Source organism: Topomyia yanbarensis, chromosome 2 (genome assembly GCF_030247195.1).
Source record: "Topomyia yanbarensis strain Yona2022 chromosome 2, ASM3024719v1, whole genome shotgun sequence".
Lineage (NCBI taxonomy): Eukaryota > Metazoa > Arthropoda > Insecta > Diptera > Culicidae > Topomyia > Topomyia yanbarensis.
In genome coordinates, this window is record NC_080671.1 from 90645831 (window position 1) to 90666258 (window position 20428).

The 20428-nt window shown below is 37.7% G+C and overlaps 1 protein-coding gene across 6 annotated transcripts in view; it reads left to right on the forward strand.

Annotated features, from left to right (window-relative positions):
* LOC131678806 (probable G-protein coupled receptor 158) overlaps positions 1-20428 on the forward strand; it is a 309807-nt gene that overhangs the window by 174083 nt on the left and 115296 nt on the right. For all 6 annotated transcript variants that reach the window (XM_058959138.1, XM_058959139.1, XM_058959140.1 and 3 more), the window contains exons 4-6: positions 8026-8268; positions 8414-8588; positions 8678-8746. In XM_058959138.1, the coding sequence (XP_058815121.1) occupies positions 8026-8268; positions 8414-8588; positions 8678-8746 (487 nt within the window). The remainder of the gene's footprint in view (positions 1-8025; positions 8269-8413; positions 8589-8677; positions 8747-20428) is intronic.

Here is a 20428-nt window from a genome sequence, read left to right on the forward strand (position 1 = left end):
TATACTAGTAGTACATGAATATTGCACGTTCTGCACTTTGGTCAGAGATTACGTACCGCGACTCACTAAACCCGTGACCATCCCGCCCAATCCGGAAGATTTGGCCACTTTATACTGAATCAATGGTCAATAACTTCAGCTGTTGACATTTACTAAAAGTGTAAAATTTTCTTTTCTACCTACTGATGCGTTCTGCCAGTGATGCTAATTTTCATTTTCAAATGCCATCTTTCAGTTCAATCCACTCAAACCAGGAGACAAATTAAAAGCCTCCCTTTATCATTCACATTCAAGTTGGTGGGATTTTCATGACTAAACCGGACATCTTCATTTCAAGTTGACGCTTTTTTATTCACCAGCGAAAATTGTCATCTGCTCTGTAAGAAGTATGTTTAGAGTAAGTTTGCTTGAAAAACCTAGTCAATATTCCAGTATAGAGATATTCACAGAGCCAATGAAACTGAAAATGGATGGAAAACAATTGAGCAGCTCGGCTGTTTGAATGAATGATGCAAACAAAAAACTGCGAATTGAACATAGTAGGGCATGATTTGAGATTTGTTCCTCCTTCAAGTTCAAAACAACCTGTTGAAAATTTGCGGCTCTGGATCGTACATGATCAGACAATAGTGTGCCTTCCAGAATTGACCTTCAAAATGTGTTTGTTAGCTTACCGGCTAACAAAGGATTTGGCCTCAGCCGAGAAGTAGAAACTGGACCAGAATAACTCACAAACGACGACATGGGACAGCTTATGGTGACACGGGTCCGGTAATGCGTCAAACTTGTGAAAACAAAATGTGACCAGTAAGGGTCGTACATCGTCCTTTTTTCCGTTAACGAGACTGCTCTTTATGTTTTTGTTTTGCTTTCAATGATAAATGACGCAAGTAGCTTGGGATATTAACAGGTAGATTCGTACAACATTCACATGACCTTCTTGTGTTTAGGTCCAGTTTTTAGCACAGTAAGTACACTAAGGTACAAATTGAGCGTAGAGATATTTTTTCCCCAGAAATCCGTTATTCGTTATTTTGCGACGTTGTCAGATCTTCAAATTTTTGTAGGATTAAGCCTATTTTTACTACGGAACGAAAAAGGTTGAAAGCTACTGATTTTGAACAAAAACTAAATAATACACAAAATGCATTAAACCAACAAAATTATTACAATTAAATAAAATTAAATAACAATTTAAAACAACACTATAATTAATAGGAGATATATGAATGGTTTTTACAAAATCAAAATAATGGTGTCCAACTATCACGCTAGGCCTTTCATTTGAAACTAGTTTCATTAAAATCGGTTCAGCCATTGCTGAGATAATTGCATGACATTAGTGTTCATACATACATACACACACATACAAACAGACATAGTCCCAATTTGTCGAGCTGAGTCAAAGTTTCAAAGTTTGAACGAGTTCTATAGTTTTCTTGTGTAAGAAATGTAAAATTATTATAAAAATAATAGAAACAATACTTATTGAAATGAAAGAAGACAATCAAAGGAAAAATGAGAAAATAAAGAAGCAAAATATCATTAAAAAAGAAAATAATAATAAAAATGATTGGATTGAAGAAATTATTGGATTAAAGCAATGAATAAAATGACTGGAATATTTAAAATGTACTGGATGTAATACTACTAGTAAAATAATAAAAGTTGCACCATTGAAAAATTATGAAAATAGAATAATAAAGTTACGAAAATTACTCAAATATTAACGCTTTGCGCCGCAGTGGGACGTATACGTCTCATCTACTTCTCCATCGTTTTTATTGGATTTCTAGTTAGCGTTGACATCTAAATACGAATTCTTTCTTTTAATCAACTCTTAGGGATGTATGGAGTAAATTTTTGTAAATTTGTTAACTACTTATTAGTTATAAAAAATAAAAACTCGAAAATCTCGCTTTTTTATAATAAATTTGGCTGTGTCTGAACTAAATATCCTAGAGATCTATTTTTTTCAAGTATCTTAAACATTGAACTAAATAATAGATTTTTTGCAGAATTTTTCGTAGGTCCATTCTTATGGAAAAAAAATTTATCAAAATATGTAAAGATGGTAATAAACTCCATTATGTTGGTCTATAAAAGATTCTGAGAGACAGGGATAACTTCGCAACAAGCATAAAAATAGATTATGTGGTTTTTGAGGTCGCTGATTACGAATCTGTTAACATAATTTGAAAATTCAAATTGGCGGCTACACAACGGCAGCCATTTTTTACGAAATTTTGCGAATTTTCTTACAGTCAGTATAAAACTCGATTCACGGAGGTTTTGTGGGTCGCAGATTTCGATTCTGATATTATAATTACAAAATTCGACGACGCTCAGCTTTGCTTCGCCGATTTCTATACATGAAGATGTTCTGCGCATTCTCGTTACCTTCATTGATCACAAACTTTAACGTTCATAAAAGGTATAATTAAAAATATTGCTTCGCTTTTTCATTCTTCAAACATCAGCGCTTTTATCGTCAAATTCCCCTTTTTTGTTTTCGATGAGTGTCTTCTTTCATCTCTTTGCTTATATAAGAGATTGCCGCGAGTTCTTTTGAACAGTACTTCAAATGTAGTTACGATATCCGCCTTAGAAGACATTTTATGCCAATATAAAAAACATGAAATTCTGTCCAATAAAGTCGCCATATTGGATTATCCGCTATCACGAAATTTGCTGTTATAACGTCACCATCGTGATCGGCGGCTCCAACAATACCCCTAGAAGACGTTCTGGGCCAATATAAAAAACATTAACTTTAGCCAACACAGTCGCCATATTGGATCCGTCATTTTGAATTTTACATTTTCGACGTCAGAATCAGAATCAGCGACCCCGAAAACCTATAAAAAGCTGAAAATAACAGTCTTAACAATAAAAAAAATTCGCGTCGCAAAGGGTTAAAATCACTAAATCTAACAGCATTATTCCAATGAACTAAATGAAAAAGAAAAATGTATGAATATAGCTAAAATAAATTTAATGATTGGAAAATAGTTCAAATTAATAAAAAAATACGGGGTGGGACCCTGAAATACGTACGTACACTGAACCCCAGATTTTTTGACAAAATATGTAACTATGATACATCAAATTGGGGTAAAATCATCTGAGGAATTTGAAAATGAAAGAAATTTTAAATAAAAAATTGGTTTAAAAGAGCCCATAATAGAAATATATTTTGAAAATACGAAGCAGATGAAAAAATGTTGCATTTTACAAATTTCAAGACTTCCAGTTATTATCATAATCGCTTACTTTATAATTCATCCCTACAAATGGTTTCTCTATTAGGTTGCTGCTTTTTTTTTTTCTAAATCGTCATTTTTTTAAGGTAAACTATTTCAATATAATTTCAATGTATCGATTACAAATCAAATAAATATAACCTATTTTCATCCCTCCTAAAGCCCTTTCAGAAAAACTAAACAGAATAAGATTTTATCAAGTTAACCCAGCGTTAAAAAGATTTTAAAATTTCGATCCATTTCTTCGGACCAATTTTCAATTTTCGTTTTAACCCACTTCCCCTCAAACTAGGATTCTGATGTTTTATCGAAGATAATCCCACATATGCACAAACCAACGCATCATCAAAATCGGAGCGCATCACTACGACCTCTCGGACAAAAGTGTGCCACCTGTTGAAAAACTGGCTCTTAATGCAACATTTAAAATTCAGTATCGTCACAGGCTGAAGTATTGGAACTTTAAAACAGCCTACCCAGCGTGTTTCAGCAGATCCGTGCAATTCAAACTCGAATCGGAGCCGACCTCATCTATTTCGACCTGGTTAGGTGATACATATACTCTACACTCCCTTGTAAAAGACCCGTATTCAGCAATATCATTTACCTGTTTCAAACCGTTTATCACCATACTAAGCTTATCTGGATTTTCGGCATTTTTGTCACGACCGAATATCGTTCCGTTAGAACTTGCGAAAGCAAGAATCAGACATGTTTTGTTTTTCGGCCGGAAAACGATCACGAAGGGCTCGGTTAAAGAGCATGGATATAGCTTGAGCCAGGAAGTCTTTCGAAATTCATCTCACCTTGAGGCAAACTATTGTCAGCCATTTTTGCACGGGTCTTTTTTCCAGTGTACGTTAATAGGCGAGACAAGAATGGAGAAGGTAATATAATATCGGTACCGTAAACCGGGGTGACTTTGATCATCGGGGTGACTTTGATCACTCGAAACTTTTTTCGTAGATCGCTCATTAAATCCGAATAGTCTACCGAAACATTTTAATTTGAAATGATTTTTACTCTACACTTATAAAATACTGATTTGTTATACTTTTTGGGTATATCGTTCGTTTTTTGGGTACAAAAACTACAAAAAATCGAAGTTTGACTATACCTTATTTCTACGAAGCTTCGTAAAGTGTCTATTTTTTATAAAACAAATAAATCTCAGATTTGAGCAAGAGTAATAAATTGCAAGCGAGTTTTTATTTTCCTTTAGAGTGGGATGTGCCAAATATATTTTTAAGAGTTTGCTTATTTTAAATACAATTTTTTGTGAAACTAGTTGGCAATTATTTCAAATTATTTCAAGCTAAAAATCGCAATATTTTTATTGTTCAACAGTCCATCGTGTTAAAATGGATGAAACTTTTTGTACATTGATAAAGCACTGAAATAAAACAATTTTAACAGTTTTAAAGGTTTTCAGATTATTTTATTCTAGTTGGACACAAATTATACGAAATTTGGTTACTCGAAGTTTACAGTATATTGAAATACTTTGTATAATAGCAATTAACATCTATTTAACAATGAGTATCTTTCCAGAATTAGTTTAAACAAACATTTGAATGAAAAACATTGACATCAATAACTAAATGTGGGTGAACATGCAGGTTATCAAAGTCACCCCGGAATACGAAAACGGACTTCAATTTAAAATTATTTTTGGAAAAAATAGCTGGAAGCGGAGAATTTTAGGTAAAACCATCCAATCTTGTTCTCCATACACCAGTACATGGTTTAAAAATATTCAACTTGGAAAAAATGCGTTGCGTCTAAAAATATGTAATGATTACTTCGAAAAGTGATCAATGTCACCCCGGTTTACGGTACTTACCTTGTATAATGGTATCCAGGCAGCTCACAAGAAAAGAAACACTGACACTACTCTGCTGTTCGAACAACGGTTAACGCGCACACACAAAGGAAGAGAAAGTCAACATTTCGAACAGATAACCTTGAATACTTTACACTACACTTTTTAGCGTTACACTGCACAGACTTCAAGTAACGTTTACACGATCCGGGAGTTATCGTACGAATGTTTGTTAATTTTATTCATTTTGTTTTTTTATCAACTCTATTCATTTGATAAATTTATCCAATTTTCACATGTTATTAATATTAGAATCTTTTTGACTTTATTTACTTTATTTTTCGTTATTACGGTATTCGTTTTGCATTTCTTTTTTTTTTGGTTTTTTACCAAATTTTCCTCCTTAGGGTGAAATATAGCATAGAATTTATTTTTTGTTAATTTTGCTTATTTTTGCTTTGTTTTCCCATTTATATGTTTTACTTTGTGTATAGATTATATTCGTTTTATGCTTTAAGAAAACAATAAATAAAATCAATAAATGAAAAGAATTAAATTAATAACATAAATCAAATTAACATGCTGATCGAACAAATAAAACTAACCAAATGAATGAACCTAACCATTCATTTGATCAGTATTATTTGTTCGATCAGCATATTCATTTGGTTTATATTACTAATGTAATTCTTTTCATTTATTCATTTTTTTATTGTTTTCTTTTTAATATATACCGGTATTTTATTATAATTAGTATCGACATTCAATTGATTCAATCATTTTAATCGTTCTATAACTTTTCTTCATATTATTTGTTCTGTTCGTTTTGTCCTTTTCATTCATTGCATAAATTTTGGTTATTTTGATCTTTTTTATTCTCAGCACTTAACGCAGATATTCTAGCATTTAACTACACTGTGTTATTTATATATTTTATTCAGTATATTAACGTACATCATTCTTATGTTGATTTTAATCACTTTGATTATTTTGTTACTTATATTCATATGATTCATTCAACCATTATACATACTGTAATAATTTAATTAATTTTATTCATTTTATTTATTGAATTTACTCCGATAATTTCTTTCGTAAACTTCATTAATATTATTCGTATGACCAAAAAATGGATCATACGAATAATATTAATAAAATTTGCGAATGTTTTATTTCACTTTATTATCTTAATTCATATCAATCATAACCGGAGCAGTACTGATATGAGCGTGGAATATTCAAGCCGTTCGATATTCGATTTCACCAAGAAGGTCTGTCCGGACTCCGCCCCAGCACAGAAGACCTACCGTGTTACGTCCTCTCATGATACCGCGAACGAAGCATCTTTTTCGATGGTGGAATTCTCACAATCTCCTAACGATAAAACTCCAAGACCAGATACAATAGAATCCAACTTGTTGAAGAATCTGACAAACTCTGTCAAAAGATGCTTGTTTATTTTATATAATGAGATCCTCTAGGGTAACATTGTATCATAGGAGTGGAGACAAGTGAGTGTCATCGCCATCCAAAAACCAAGAAAATCTGCCTCCGACCACAACTCGTATCGACCGATTGCAATAGCATACGTAAGTTTCGGGAAAATTATTCTTTCGTCTCGACAATTGAATCGAAGCAAATGGTTTACTGTCAAAAACACAATTTGGCTTTCGCCAAGGCGAAAGGATGGACATTTACCTTGCATTACGCTCAACAAAAATCCAAATGTCCTATGCCAGAAAAGAGCTGGTAACATCAGTTTGCTTAAGCATTAAGGCGGCTTTTGATTGAAATTATATCAACATTCTTTCTGAGAAGCTGCACTAACATGATCTTTCGTCGATTATGAACAACTTTTTGCTAAACTTGTCTGAAAATCATATGCATTTTACGCATGGTCATTTACCGACAACATGATTTGCAGACGATCAGAGTCTTCCCCAGGGATCATGTCATGGCCCCTACTCTACAACTTCTACGTGAATTACATTGACGAATGTCTTGACAATTCCTGATGATGTGTTACACTGACAGGTTAAGTCTCGGTAGTTTCCTTGGCTACGGAAATCGTGGTCAGGGAAAAGGCATGTTTGGAAAAACAGCAGTTCGAGTTTAAAGTTTCATCTCGTAACTGGTCTTAGTAGGCGCTATTAAATTAGTTGTTAAATTAGTTCAAGTTTCTCTCATCAGAATCTGACATTAACTTGGTGACAGGACTAAGCTAGCTCCAAAAAATTAAAAAAAGCACAATTTGTGTTTCTGAGCAAACCCTGTGAGATGTCCCGCAAGAATCATCAGCTTAAATTAGAACCTCCCAAAGGAAACTATGCGACCGAAAATGTTTCACCTCAGAAAATCTCAATGACGTCGTCTGGGATTGTACCTAGATCCAGAGTTGTAGGCTGCGCAGTTGCTGAGTTATTTGTTTCGCTCTCAAGAAAATTAAGTACGTGTGTTAGCGTCTGTCATCTACGTGCGAAATCCCAAATATTTTTATTTTATCCGACTTATCAGAAAAAAAGTAAGCGACAAAAACGTTTTCATAAGGTATACAAAATCCCCGTAGAAACTATTCGAAGAGAAGTATTATTCGGATCAATTTAGCATAATGATACTGAGCCACATTTTTTCAGTAAATTTTTATACAGGGCTCAATTTGAAAAATTCAAATGATGATTATCTCGCTGGAAACAATATTTCCAAAATAATTAAGCAAATGTAAATGAAAGCCAAGCCCTCATCGCAGCGACAGATTCTTTTCGCGGAAAAAATAAATTGCTTTCCATTATTCTTTCTATTCTATTTTTGTCCATCCTCATCTCCGCGCTGCATCAAAAGGTTCACAAGAATAAATTAATTTTCTCATTGTTTGCAGCGCAAACCTTTTGTTTTACCTACTATCAACTTTTTTTTTCTTTCTCCGATTTTTTTTTCTCGCAGGATCGTGGCCTCGGCATTTATAGCGGCCGACGTGGACCAATGCAACGATGCTCTGGAGGCGATTTTCGGACGGCGGCATTCCTGCGACCGGGAGTCCACCTTCTGTCTGATGTCGACAGAGGCCTCGAATTCCGGTGGCCGAGGGAAGTACACCTGCGTGTGCAGGGATGGGTACTACATTCCGAACGAGTCCTTCCAGGGGTTCACCTCGGACAAGAATGATGCGAATGTTACGAATTTTAGGTAAGAACGCGAGATCGATTGGAATTTTCTAATAGCATAACAAATATGCCTGTTAATACTAATATTACGGTTCTGTCGTCTCGAGTAGCAAAACCATTAACTTACATATCAATTTTCACCTATCTCTCTCTCGCCGGCTTTCCAGCTGTACTCCATGCCCGAGCGCGTGCGAGTGCAATTCGGCCGGCAGTTGCAGCCGCCCAGACGAGGACTTCAGCACGGAAACGCTGATGAAGGCCACCATTGGTGCTATTTTGGGAGCGTGTATGCTTTGTTGTTTAGTGTTAGCGTTAATTGTGTTCCGTCAACGAAAATGCAAGGTCAGTTTGGAGTATTCAAGTTTATACTTTACCATACAGGTTCGTTGAACTGTTATCTAACTCATTCTTTTTCTCGATTTTTCTTCCAGACTATTGCAACGGGGATGTGGACCATTTTAGAGACAATTTTATTCGGAATTTTACTACTATATCTAGCGGTGAGTAAATGGAAATTTCGAGTTTATTACTAAACACCGATGAAAAACAAACAAAATAATTGAAAAACACAAACAGAGCATATTAACATTAAATTTTGTGGAATGCTTTCCTATAATGTAACACACAGGGCATAATTTTCGAGCTTCCATGAACTTTCCCTGCTTTGTTTTATTGGCATCATTAAAAAGTTACCTCCAATATGCTCAGCTATCTCTTAGCATGAAAATTAGGCCCAATATATGTAATAAATTTACAACTTGCTAAGCTTCAATTTTCCACGAACGTTGGAACGAAATGTAGCGAATGTAAAGCACACCAGGAACCACAAGGATGAAGGGAGGATAATGGGTGAAACAAGTGCCCACGTTTCTGTTTTTTCCTGTCGGTGAACCTGTTCCTATGCGCTAGCAACTTCATTAACGAAGCACTTTGAATAAAAACTTTTCTTACGCCGTCGAATTTTACTGTAACGGCAACCAAACGGCGAAAAAAGTGAAATTCAGTAACCAAGTAAGCATGAAATAATTTTTCAAGAACATTATTACATGAGTTATATGAGAATAGGGTACTGTTGTATGGAAACATGTGAACTTGCCCGCCTCCGACTAGAACAAATCTTTTTTGGTTCAATTGGTGGTCTACAAAATTTTGGATCAATTAGTTTAGGCGATGATTGTTTATCGTTGCGAGTAGATATGTTGAGGTTCTGACTATATTAAAAGATCAAATATCCTGATGCAAATTCACAGTAACCAGAATGCAAATTTAGCAGGAATTTTGAGATTTTTCTAAAACTAAACCACTTAGCCTTATTATGTCTCGTAGTTTGTCAGTCCATTCTTTTTATTAAAACAACAGTTAGGGTGGTTCTAATTTTACCAAGATCAAAAAATTAACTTTTTGATCATGCTAGATAGAGCCATATGACCTTCAATAAAATTTTAGAACGACAAGTTTTAGCAAAATTTACTGAAGGCATGTAAGCTCTATCTGTCATACTATTTATTTTACAACAAATTTAAAATCAAAAGTTAGGGCGATCTTAATGTTTCTTAGAAAAACTTTTTTATTTAAATATCTTTTGAGATATTGATTTAAAACTGAAGTAGTCTTCAGACAATTTTTAAATTGTTTTAAGGTTATCGTAGAAAAGTTATGAGCGTTTTTTGCCAAAAATGGGGTTCATTTCAATACCCATATCACTCATTGGGGTAAACCAAAGATAATTCTTTTTCAACCACATATAAGGCCATGATTCGAGGTATAATTGAGCAGAAAATGGTAGCACAATATTTTTTTTTAAATTTCACAAGTTTGATTTCAAAAAAAAACAATTTTTGATATTATAAGTACCTATATCCTTTGAATAATAGAAGGAAAAGTTTTGATTACTAGAAAGAGATGTTCGTCTTCAAAAACTCTGAAAACATCTAAAGGATATGTTAGAAAAATATGAAAACTGCAAAAGTAATATTAAAAACCTGTTTCAATCCACCTAGCGGTGCAATTGTGCCTTTCTCATTTACCCAAACTATGATTCATTAGCTGGTTTTGTTCAATAGAATTGTGGAAATGTCTATTACATTCTTATTTCACTTAGCACATATCCCACGACTGCCACGAAAGTAGACACAGACTCACTTTAAACAAATAAGTATAGGGGAGACCGGAGCTAGTTTGCGGTGTTTTCAGTTTCCATTTGTTATCGCTTTGATGTAGATAGATCTTGCAAAATAGAACATGCGGCTGTAGCCAACATCCCTGAATTTTATCGAAGAGTTTATTGCATTGTCTTTGTTTTTATAGACAAAAATGTGCGACGCGGAAATCCCGCCAATTTACCCCGGCTCCGGGGTAAGTTGGCGGTATGTATAAATACGCCAGAAAATGGAGCTTCAATTATATCAAAGGTTCGTGCTAAATGTCTTTTCAATAAATTTGTATATTAACCGACAATTGCCAGTATATTTCAGTCTCAATACTTCGGCATTTTACTTTTACTTTGACGCGTATTCCATATTCAAAAGCATATTTTCGAAATTCTTCAGGCGATTGGCCGAAGTAAATATTCCCTGCATTGACGAGATACACAAAATTTTACTTTGGAGTGAACTCCAAAAAAAAAAAATATTTGATGACTATATTTGTACCGTAAATACTAGCGCCAACTTGCCCCGCGTGCGTCATTGCCAACTTACTTCAACCGCATATTTTACAAAAAACTCTTTAAAAAATAACTTTAATTCATGGATAGATTGAATATCTATACGGATACTGAAAGCTCTTTTTACGCACTATCGAAAAATAAAAGCAATTGGGAAATAGATTTAAAATCACCCTAAATAACACAAAGTGTTTAAAATTAAAAAAAAAAAATACTTGGTATGCTCGAAAACACAATATCGCTCACAACTTTTACAAAACAAAATGTTTTTTAACAAAAACACATTGGATAATGACTTTTACGAAACTTGAGCTACACAATGAGAGGCAGCGCTATATGTCTAATAGAAACGAAGACAAAGGGATTCAGCCAACTTACCCCAACCACCAACTGGCCTTGGGCTCCTCTAATATTTATTTAACTTAATCAACATGAGTTCAATGATATCTTCATATTTTTTTTTTATTCATTTCGTTTATTTGATAGGCACAAATGCGTTAGCTTGGCGGTGCCAAATGCTTATGTTTTTACATTTTGGATATCTTAAAACTAGGAGGTTACAATGTTGAAATATTTTTTTTTACAAAGGAAAAAAAAGTTTACAGATATCTTAAGACTAGAAATAAGATTCAATATACAAGAGAGGGCCAAAAGATTTTTTTATGAAAAAATTTAAAATAAGGGATTCACTTTGATATACAAGAGGGGGAGTAATAGTATTTTACGAAATATTTTACGGTTATCTTAAAACTAACAATATAGTTTAGTACACAAAAGGGGGAACAAATATTTATGAGAAACTTCACAGAAATCTTAAAACTAGGGATTCAATTCTATTTACAAGATGGAGGACAAAAGTTTCAATAAAGAGTAAAAATTATAGCTATCTTAAAACTAGGAATACAGAATACTAATTTGAATTTTTTAACTAAAACTTATGCTTGGTCAAGATATTCTGAGGGTGGCTTATTTCCGCATCAGTGTAGCAGCAGTTGTATCAAGGACAGGGGAGAGACAAGGAAAGAAGAGCAAAACTTGCAACTTTCGCTCGAAGGGGGGGGGGGGGAGGGGGATCAGCGAAATAAATTTGCGCCTCAGTCTAGTAAGTCGTCGAGTACCGGATTGGCGGATGGTATTCTTCGGACCCACGGGGAATCCTTCAAAAGTCATCGGACCTCGAGTCGCTCTCGCTTCAGTTTCCTTCTATGCAGGCGTAGTGGTAAGGGCGACGGCGGTTACATAGTGGCACTCTGGATCTGATCGGTTCCACAAGGCAGGAGGAAACTCTAAAAACGAGAAATAAAAGAGAGGGGCTAAATTGGGATATTTATCGTTTTTATGAAGGTATAAATAAGGGACATATAGGGGAAATCACGAGTTGCCAACATATCTCGGACTGGTACATTGGGTGGTCTACCTCGGGCCCGAAGGGATTCCTTTAACTGAGACCTGGCGTCACAATACCCGGCGCATACCCAGACAACGTGTTCGATGTCGTGATAGCCCTCGTCACAAGCGCACAGACTACTCTCCGCAAGCCCAATACGCCGCAAATGCGCATCCATGGTGTAGTGATTGGACATAAGTCGGGACATTACGCGAATAAAATCCCGACCCACATCCATCCCCCTGAACCAAGGCATCGTTGATACCTTTGGGATAATCGAATGTAGCCATCGTCCAAGTTCCCCGTTGCTCCACGAGGTTTGCCAACTGTTGAGCGTCCTCTGACGACAAATACTAAAAAATTCGTTGAAGCAGATTGGTCTTTCGTATATGTCACCATTTAATGCGCCCGCCTTTGCTAATGAGTCGGCCTTTTCATTGCCCGGGATAGAACAATGAGAGGGGACCCAAACAAAGGTAATCTGATAAGATTTTTCAGATAACGTACACAAGGACTCCTGTATCATCCCCAGAAAATACGGGAGTTGCTTTTTAGGCTTCACCGCACGAAGAGCCTCGATAGAGCTGAGGCTGTCCGAAACGATGAAGTAGTGATCTGTGGGCAGAGTGTCGATGATCCCAAGGGTGTACTGAATTGCAGCTAACTCTGCGACGTAAACTGAAGCGGGATCATTGAGCTTGAATGAAGCGGTGATAGTATTGTTGAAGATACCGAAGCCAGTGGACCCATCGAGATTTGATCCGTCAGTGTAAAACATTTTGTCGCAGTCGACTTCTCGGAATTTATTATAAAATATATTGGGGATCACCTGCGGGCGTATATGGTCCGGGATTCCACGAATCTCTTCCTTCATGGATGTGTCGAAGAATACAGTAGAATCAGAAGTATCTAGGAAACGGACACGGTTGGGATTGTACGAAGAAGGATTGATGCTCTGTGCCATGTAGTCGAAGTACAAGGACATAAAACGGGTTTGAGAATTAAGCTCGACGAGCCTCTCGAAATTTTGAATTACCAACGGGTTCAGAATGTCGCATCGGATGAGCAATCGATATGAGAGTTCCCAAAATCGATTTTTTAGCGGAAGAACGCCCGCCAGCACTTCGAGACTCATCGTATGGGTCGAGTGCATGCAACCCAAGGCAATGCACAAGCAACGATACTGGATTCTCTCCAGTTTGATGAAGTGTATGTTCGCAGCGGAGCGGAAACTGAAACACCCGTACTCCATTACCGACAATATCGTTGTTTGGTATAACCTGATCAGGTCTCCTGGGTGGGCACCCCACCATGTTCCAGTTATTGTTCGGAGAAAATTGATCCTTTGTTGGCATTTCTGTTTCAGATACCTAATGTGACATCCCCAGGTACCTTTAGAGTCGAACCAGACCCCGAGATATTTAAATGTGAAAACCTGGTTGATCGTTGCACCCATTAATAAAAGCTGGAGTTGCGCCGGCTCACGCTTCCTAGAAAAAACAACCAACTCAGTTTTCTCCGTGGAGAACTCAATACCCAGCTAAAGAGCCAAAGCAGACAAATTGTCCAAGGTATTTTGTAATGGTCCTTGCAAGTCGGCAGCTTTGGGCCCTGTAACAGAGACCACCCCGTCGTCTGCAAGTTGCCTTAGCGTGCATGAATTGGCAAGACAATCGTCAATGTCATTCACGTAAAAATTGTAGAGCAGGGGACTTAGACATGAGCCCTGGGGAAGACCCATGTAGCTAAATCGCGATGTTGTTAAATCGCCATGCGAAAAGTGCATGTGCTTTTCAGACAACAGGTTTAGCAAAAAGTTATTTAAAATTGGTGAAAGACCATGCTGGTGCAGCTTCTCTGACAGAATGTTGATAGAAACTGAGTCAAAAGCCCCCTTAATATCCAAGAAGACTGATGCCATCTGCTCTTTGTTAGCATAGGCCATTTGGATTTCTGTAGAAAGCAACGCAAGGCAATCGTTCGTCCCTTTGCCTTTGCGGAAGCCAAATTGTGTATCTGACAGTAAGCCATTTGCTTCAACCCAATTGTCGAGGCGAAACAAGATCATTTTCTCGAATAACTTCCGAATACAGGACAGCATTGCAATCGGCCGATACGAGTTGTGGTCGGAGGCTGGTTTTCCTGGTTTTTGGATGGCGATGACCTTCACTTGCCTCCATTCATAAGGGACAATGTTACCCTCAAGAAACTTGTTAAATAAATTCAACAAGCGCCTTTTTGCAGTGTCAGGCAGATTCTTCAGCAAGTTGAATTTGATTCTGTCTAACCCTGGGGCGTTATTGTTGCACGAAAAGAGAGAACGTGAGAACTCCACCATCGAAAACGGTGTTTCGTTCGCGGTATCGTGAGGAGACGCGGCGCGGCACGTTTTCTGTACCGGGACAGAGTCCGGACAGATCTTCTTGGCGAAAGCGAATATCCAACGGTTTGAATATTCCACGTTCTCGTTGGTACTATTACGGTTACGCATACGTCGAGCCGTACCCCAAAGAGTGCTCATCGCTGTTTCTCTCGTTAACCCATCGACGAACCGGCGCCAATAACTGCGTTTTTTGGCTTTCATTAGACTCTTCATTCGCCTTTCTAACGACGCGTACTGTTGATAGCTAGCGGGTAACCCGTCTTCCCGGAAGGCCTTATATGCAGTGGACTTTTCCGCGTACAGCTCTGAGCACTCTTTATCCCACCACAGGGTGGGAGACCGTCCATGGGTATTCGCGCTGGGTACTGGTTTAGTCTGAGCTTGATTCGCACTGTCGAGAATCAAGCCAGCCAAAAACCTGTACTCTTCCTCCGGAGGAAGTTCTTGAGTGGATTCGATTTTAACGGATATCGCGGTCGCGTAACTCTTCCAATCAATGTTCCGTGTGAGGTCATATGAGACATTGATTGTTTCCGATGGTCTTGAACCGTTAGCAATTGAAATCACGATAGGCAAATGATCGCTACCGTGGGGATCAGGGATCACCTTCCACATGCAATCTAACTGTAGCGATGTCGAGCATAGCGACAAATCCAACGCGCTTGCGCGTGCTGGTGGTGTAGGAATCCGTGTCATTTCTCCCGTGTTTAAGATGGTCATGTTGAAATTATCGCAAAGATCTTGGATTAATGTTGATCTATTATCATCATGAAGACATCCCCATACCGTACCGTGCGAGTAAAAGTCTCCCAGAACTAGCCGCGGTGCCGGTAAGGATTCCGTGATATTACAAAGCGTTCGGTGCCCTACCGAGGCTCTAGGAGGAATGTAGATGGAAGCAATGCAAAGGTCTTTACCTTTGATTAAAACTTGACAAGCGACAATTTCAATGCCTGGTGTCGAAGGGAGGTTAATTCGGTTGAAAGAATAGCACTTTTTGATCCCCAAAAGTACTCCTCCATAGGGGTTTTCTCGATCCAGACGAATTATATTAAAGTCGTGGAAGTTGAGATTTATATCGGAAGTTAACCAAGTTTCACATAATGCGAAAGCATCTCATTTTAAACTATTTAGTAAAAATTTAAAGGAATCGATTTTCGGGAGGATACTTCTGCTGTTCCACTGTAGAACAGTGATCGAATCGGTGACCTCGTTCGATGACTTAGCCATCGAAGGATACGATCGCTGCAAGGAGGGGCCATTTAGTAGTCAACTGCTTCAAAAATGTTTGCACTATAGGGAGAAAACGTATCAGAAGGCTTTTAAGAGGATCAGTAACATTGAAAGCTGTGAAAATTAAGTCCACTATGTCAGAAAATTTCATTAGTCCGCTACTGGACTGAGTATCTGTTTGAAAAAAGGGGACACTTGGGGTTTTGGATGTCCCTGGAAGTGGTGGGTACTCCTTGTTAGAATTAATATTTCCAAGTCCTGGAGCAAATTGCTTCGGCTTTTGTGCATCACTTCCGTTGGATTTATTGGTTGTAGATGGCGCACTCTGAGTGGACGACACCTTGGCACCCTTACGAGGCAATGTAGGGGAGGCTGGATTTCTCCTCTTCCTGGATTCCCCTGGGTTAACCAAAGATGTTCCCTCTCGTGGGTCATCAGATTCTTGCTCAACGTTAGCCAAACCAGCATAGGGATTTTCGGACAGGACAGATGGCGAAGCATTCTTTAGCATTTCTGCATAAGAACGCCTTGAGCGTTCCTTAAGGGAGCGCTTAATTTTATCCCCGCGCTGCTTGTACGCAGGACATGATTTAAGAGCATGTGAAGGGCCCCCGCAGCAAATACACTTTTCAGTTTCTTTGTCGCAAGAGTCATCCTCATGCTCTCCTTCGCATTTGCCGCATCGTTTCTTATTTCCACAATATGTGGCTGTGTGGCCCAACTGCTTGCAATTGCTGCAGTTCATGACCCGCGGTACGAACAGGCGAACTGGTAGGCGAACCTTGTCAAGGAGGATGTAGTTGGGAAGAGAGGACCCGGCGAATGTCACCCGAATCGAGCCTGATAGAGAGTAGGTAGTCTTACCTCCCTCGGTGTTTGCGGTATACAATTGTTTGCATTCTAAGATCTTAATCTGTTCAAGAGAGGGGTCCTTAAAGCAGCCAACCCCGTGCTCCAACAGTTCTTCGCATTTCAGGCCCGGTTCGGACACTACCCCATCGATTTCACAGGCCACACAAGGCACGTAGGCTTTAAATTCCCGCGTAAAGCGCTCACAGCAAGCAATCGCGTTTGCCTGGCCGAGATCACTCACTAGAACACGTATCTTGTTCACCCGAACACGTGTTATCTGAGTTACGGCCGGGTAATTAGCAGTCAGATCTCGAGAAAGTTTTAATATATTAACCGGTTTCTCTCCGGTCCGAAAATATACCACCCATGGCCCAGAGGAACCTTCTGGGTACTGCTTTATACGGGGAGCAATGCGAGTATTAGGGGGATCAGGGACTTCCATGATTACATCAGATGGTATTTCGCCCTCGGCCATTTAAGCACGAGGGCAGAGCGTTATATAAACGGGAATGTGTCTTATTATTTGATTACATTTGAGAGTAAAAGTAGGGAAAAGGAAAGAAAGCAAACGAGGAAAAAAAATAAAGCAAAACTTATCTGCAAACAACGTCGATTGTTCCGCACCAGCGAAAACAATGTACTGGATTTACTGCCGGCACCAGCAGAATGGCAGCTAACGAACGAACAAAGGATGACCTTCAATCACTGAAATTTACACAACGAACACCACTGTGAAATATAACGATCCGTTCCGTTCAAAGGTTGGGAGACGTATGATATCTTCATATGATTATATTTTGAAATGTTGGTGGAATGGGTTTGGAAGTGGAACGAGTGGGGGTTTAGTAGAGTGGGAGCGGAGCATGGGTCAGAAATCCTTCATCTTATTTCGGTATACGGGGTGGATGAAGGAAATGCGAATGTGAGGGTGGTCCGAAGGGAAAGGAGTGATGAAGGAGCGAGGTTTGAGGGCATGTGTGTGGGGGGGGGGGGTGCTGAGGGGCGACACAATACTCAACCGCAAATGTTGCCTTTCACTTGAGACTTGGTTTGAGAACATCGGATCAGTCATCACCGAAGAACCGATGTGACTTAAATTGTGGAATATGCCCGGAATCCGGGACTTCCGGAATCGTCGATAGTGGACAATATATCCAAAGAATGTTTAATTGGCAATCAGTGATCTAGACGTGCGAATCGAAGTAGTTTGGTGACCATTTCAATAGTTTTTAGCCTCTACGGTGTTACGATTGTACTGATTTGTATTGGAAATTTAAGTGTAACATTGCAAACCAACCTGTAACTCCAGAACCAAGAGTCAGAACCGAATGATATTCAGCAGCAGTCAGTGGCATTACTGTATCTTTCATTTGAAATCAAGCTTGCAAATATCTGTAGAGAATTCACTGGGTAATAGATGTGATATTAGCTTAGGAACTTGGCGAGTTCCCCGGAGGCATCATGAACCGTCATAGGTGGCCAATGTGGTCAAAGCTGCTTTGATTTATCATTAGTGATCCAGACCCGCAAACTAGAGTAACGTTGAGCTCATTTTAATATGTTTTACGTCATTTGGACATCATGGTTGTACCAATTTATATGGGAATTTGCTGTGTGACCGCACTCTTCAACCCGTAACTCCGGAACCAAAAGTTGGATCAACTAAAAATTCAATGGCAGCTTATGGAAGCGTTACACCTTTCGAACTAATTATTTTGTTTTTGAAACTAAGTTTGTGAAAATCGGTTCAGCCATCTCTGAGAAAATGGTGGGAGTTTAAATGACACATACACACACAAACATGCACACACAGACATTTGCCGATCTTGACGTACTGAATCGAATGGTATATGACACTCGGCCCTCCGGGCCTCGGTTGAAAAGTCGATTTTTTCAGTGATTGCATAACCTTTCTTTATACGAGAAAGGCAAAACATGGTTTTTTCATAAATTAAACCTTGGTAGTACGACTAAATTACTTGTTTTCATGAAAAAAATTTGTACTTTACAAGACTTCAATTATTTTGAATGGTAGATAGGGTTGTTCTGAATTTATTAAAATCGGAAAATAACAATTTAAGGTTCGAGATAGTGTTTTGCAGTCTTCCAGAAAATTGAAGAAAATTAAATTTTTAAAAAACTTTGTCGAAGACACTGAAAATCTCACTCTTTATTTTACAAGAAATTTACCGAAAAAATTAGGGTGTTTCTTAAAAAATTGTTTTAGTTATGTAACTTTTGCAGTTTTGATTTTTCATGATGGTAACTTTAGAAATACTTTCAGAAATTTGTAGGAGAACAGTTGATCTCAATATACTGAACCTGAAGCTTTCTAGCTTCTCTCGCTAGAAACCCATATATACTTTTACTAAAAATGAACTATTTTTTGAGAAAATAAGGTATACAAAAATATCGTACTCGACATGTTTTGTAATCTATACTACAAAGCATGATATTTTATATGACAGCAACGATATTTAATGTTAATGCCCTAATCGAAGATGCTATTTGAAAAAGTTATATTTTTTATGTAAATTATTTATTTAGTAGTTGGAGCACAAGAACAATTTATGCACCCTAAAATATTCCTCAAGTTGTCCAAAGAGTACTTTAGTGTAAAATAAAAACTACAAAAGTTATAGAAATAAAACCGTGTTTTTAAAGAAACTCTCTTAAGCTTACATTTTGATTTGTCGTGCAATAGAAAGTATAAAAGATAGAGCTGGCATGTCTTCAACAATTTTTTTCTAAAATCTGTTCCTCTGCAACAACGGTCAAACTCTCTCTCGAACCATTAAAAAGTTCACTTTTAAATTTTGCTAAAATTTGGAACCACCCAAATTTCTGTTCAAATTAAAAGAAGGACCTTGCAAAGCGCAACAACTTCCCTTAACATATTGTAAGGCTAAGTTGTTTAGTTCTAGAAAAAAATTAAAATTCCTGCTAAATTTACATTCTGGACCAGTGTGCCAGGTATTAAAATAGAAAAAGTGAATAACGTGTGTTAGAAGGTTTCATAAAAATGGAAACTAAAATTTGTAAATAAATGGGAGCTGAACTCTCCACAAATTGCGCAGGACACTGAGTGCACCACGTTATGAAATTCAGGCCAAATTGTCCTAGAACTGGTAGAAATAGTAGTTAATTGCACGACTATCGGTGGGGTTAAAGGAATGAGGTGCATAAACTGTACTTTATCTATAATTATAGTTTTGAGCTAATAATAAAACAGCGGATACAAGGACTACTTTTCCCCAAAAAGAAACCAAACAATTTGCTTTTCTTCATTTTTTCGTCTTATTGATTTTCCTCATTTAATTCATTCCAATCTTTTCATTAATTTTGTTCAATTTGTGCGTTTAGAGTATTCCACGCGAACCTGAATCGGTTACTTACGGAAGCCTCTACCCTCAGTCCTAGTAACCTTCAGTTGAACCATCTTTTTTAAAGTGCTCTCTTCTACCATCTGACCCGTACATTTAAAATTAAACATCAGACTAGCGGTCCGCGCGAACATTCAAAAACCTACTTGAATAAGCATAGGGTCACATACAAACGCCCACGCAAACAAACACGGTAACATACAAACGCTCGATTCCTTTGCGATCAGCTATGCACATCTGTGCCCACGATTCCACAAACATGAATCGCCACCTACTTCT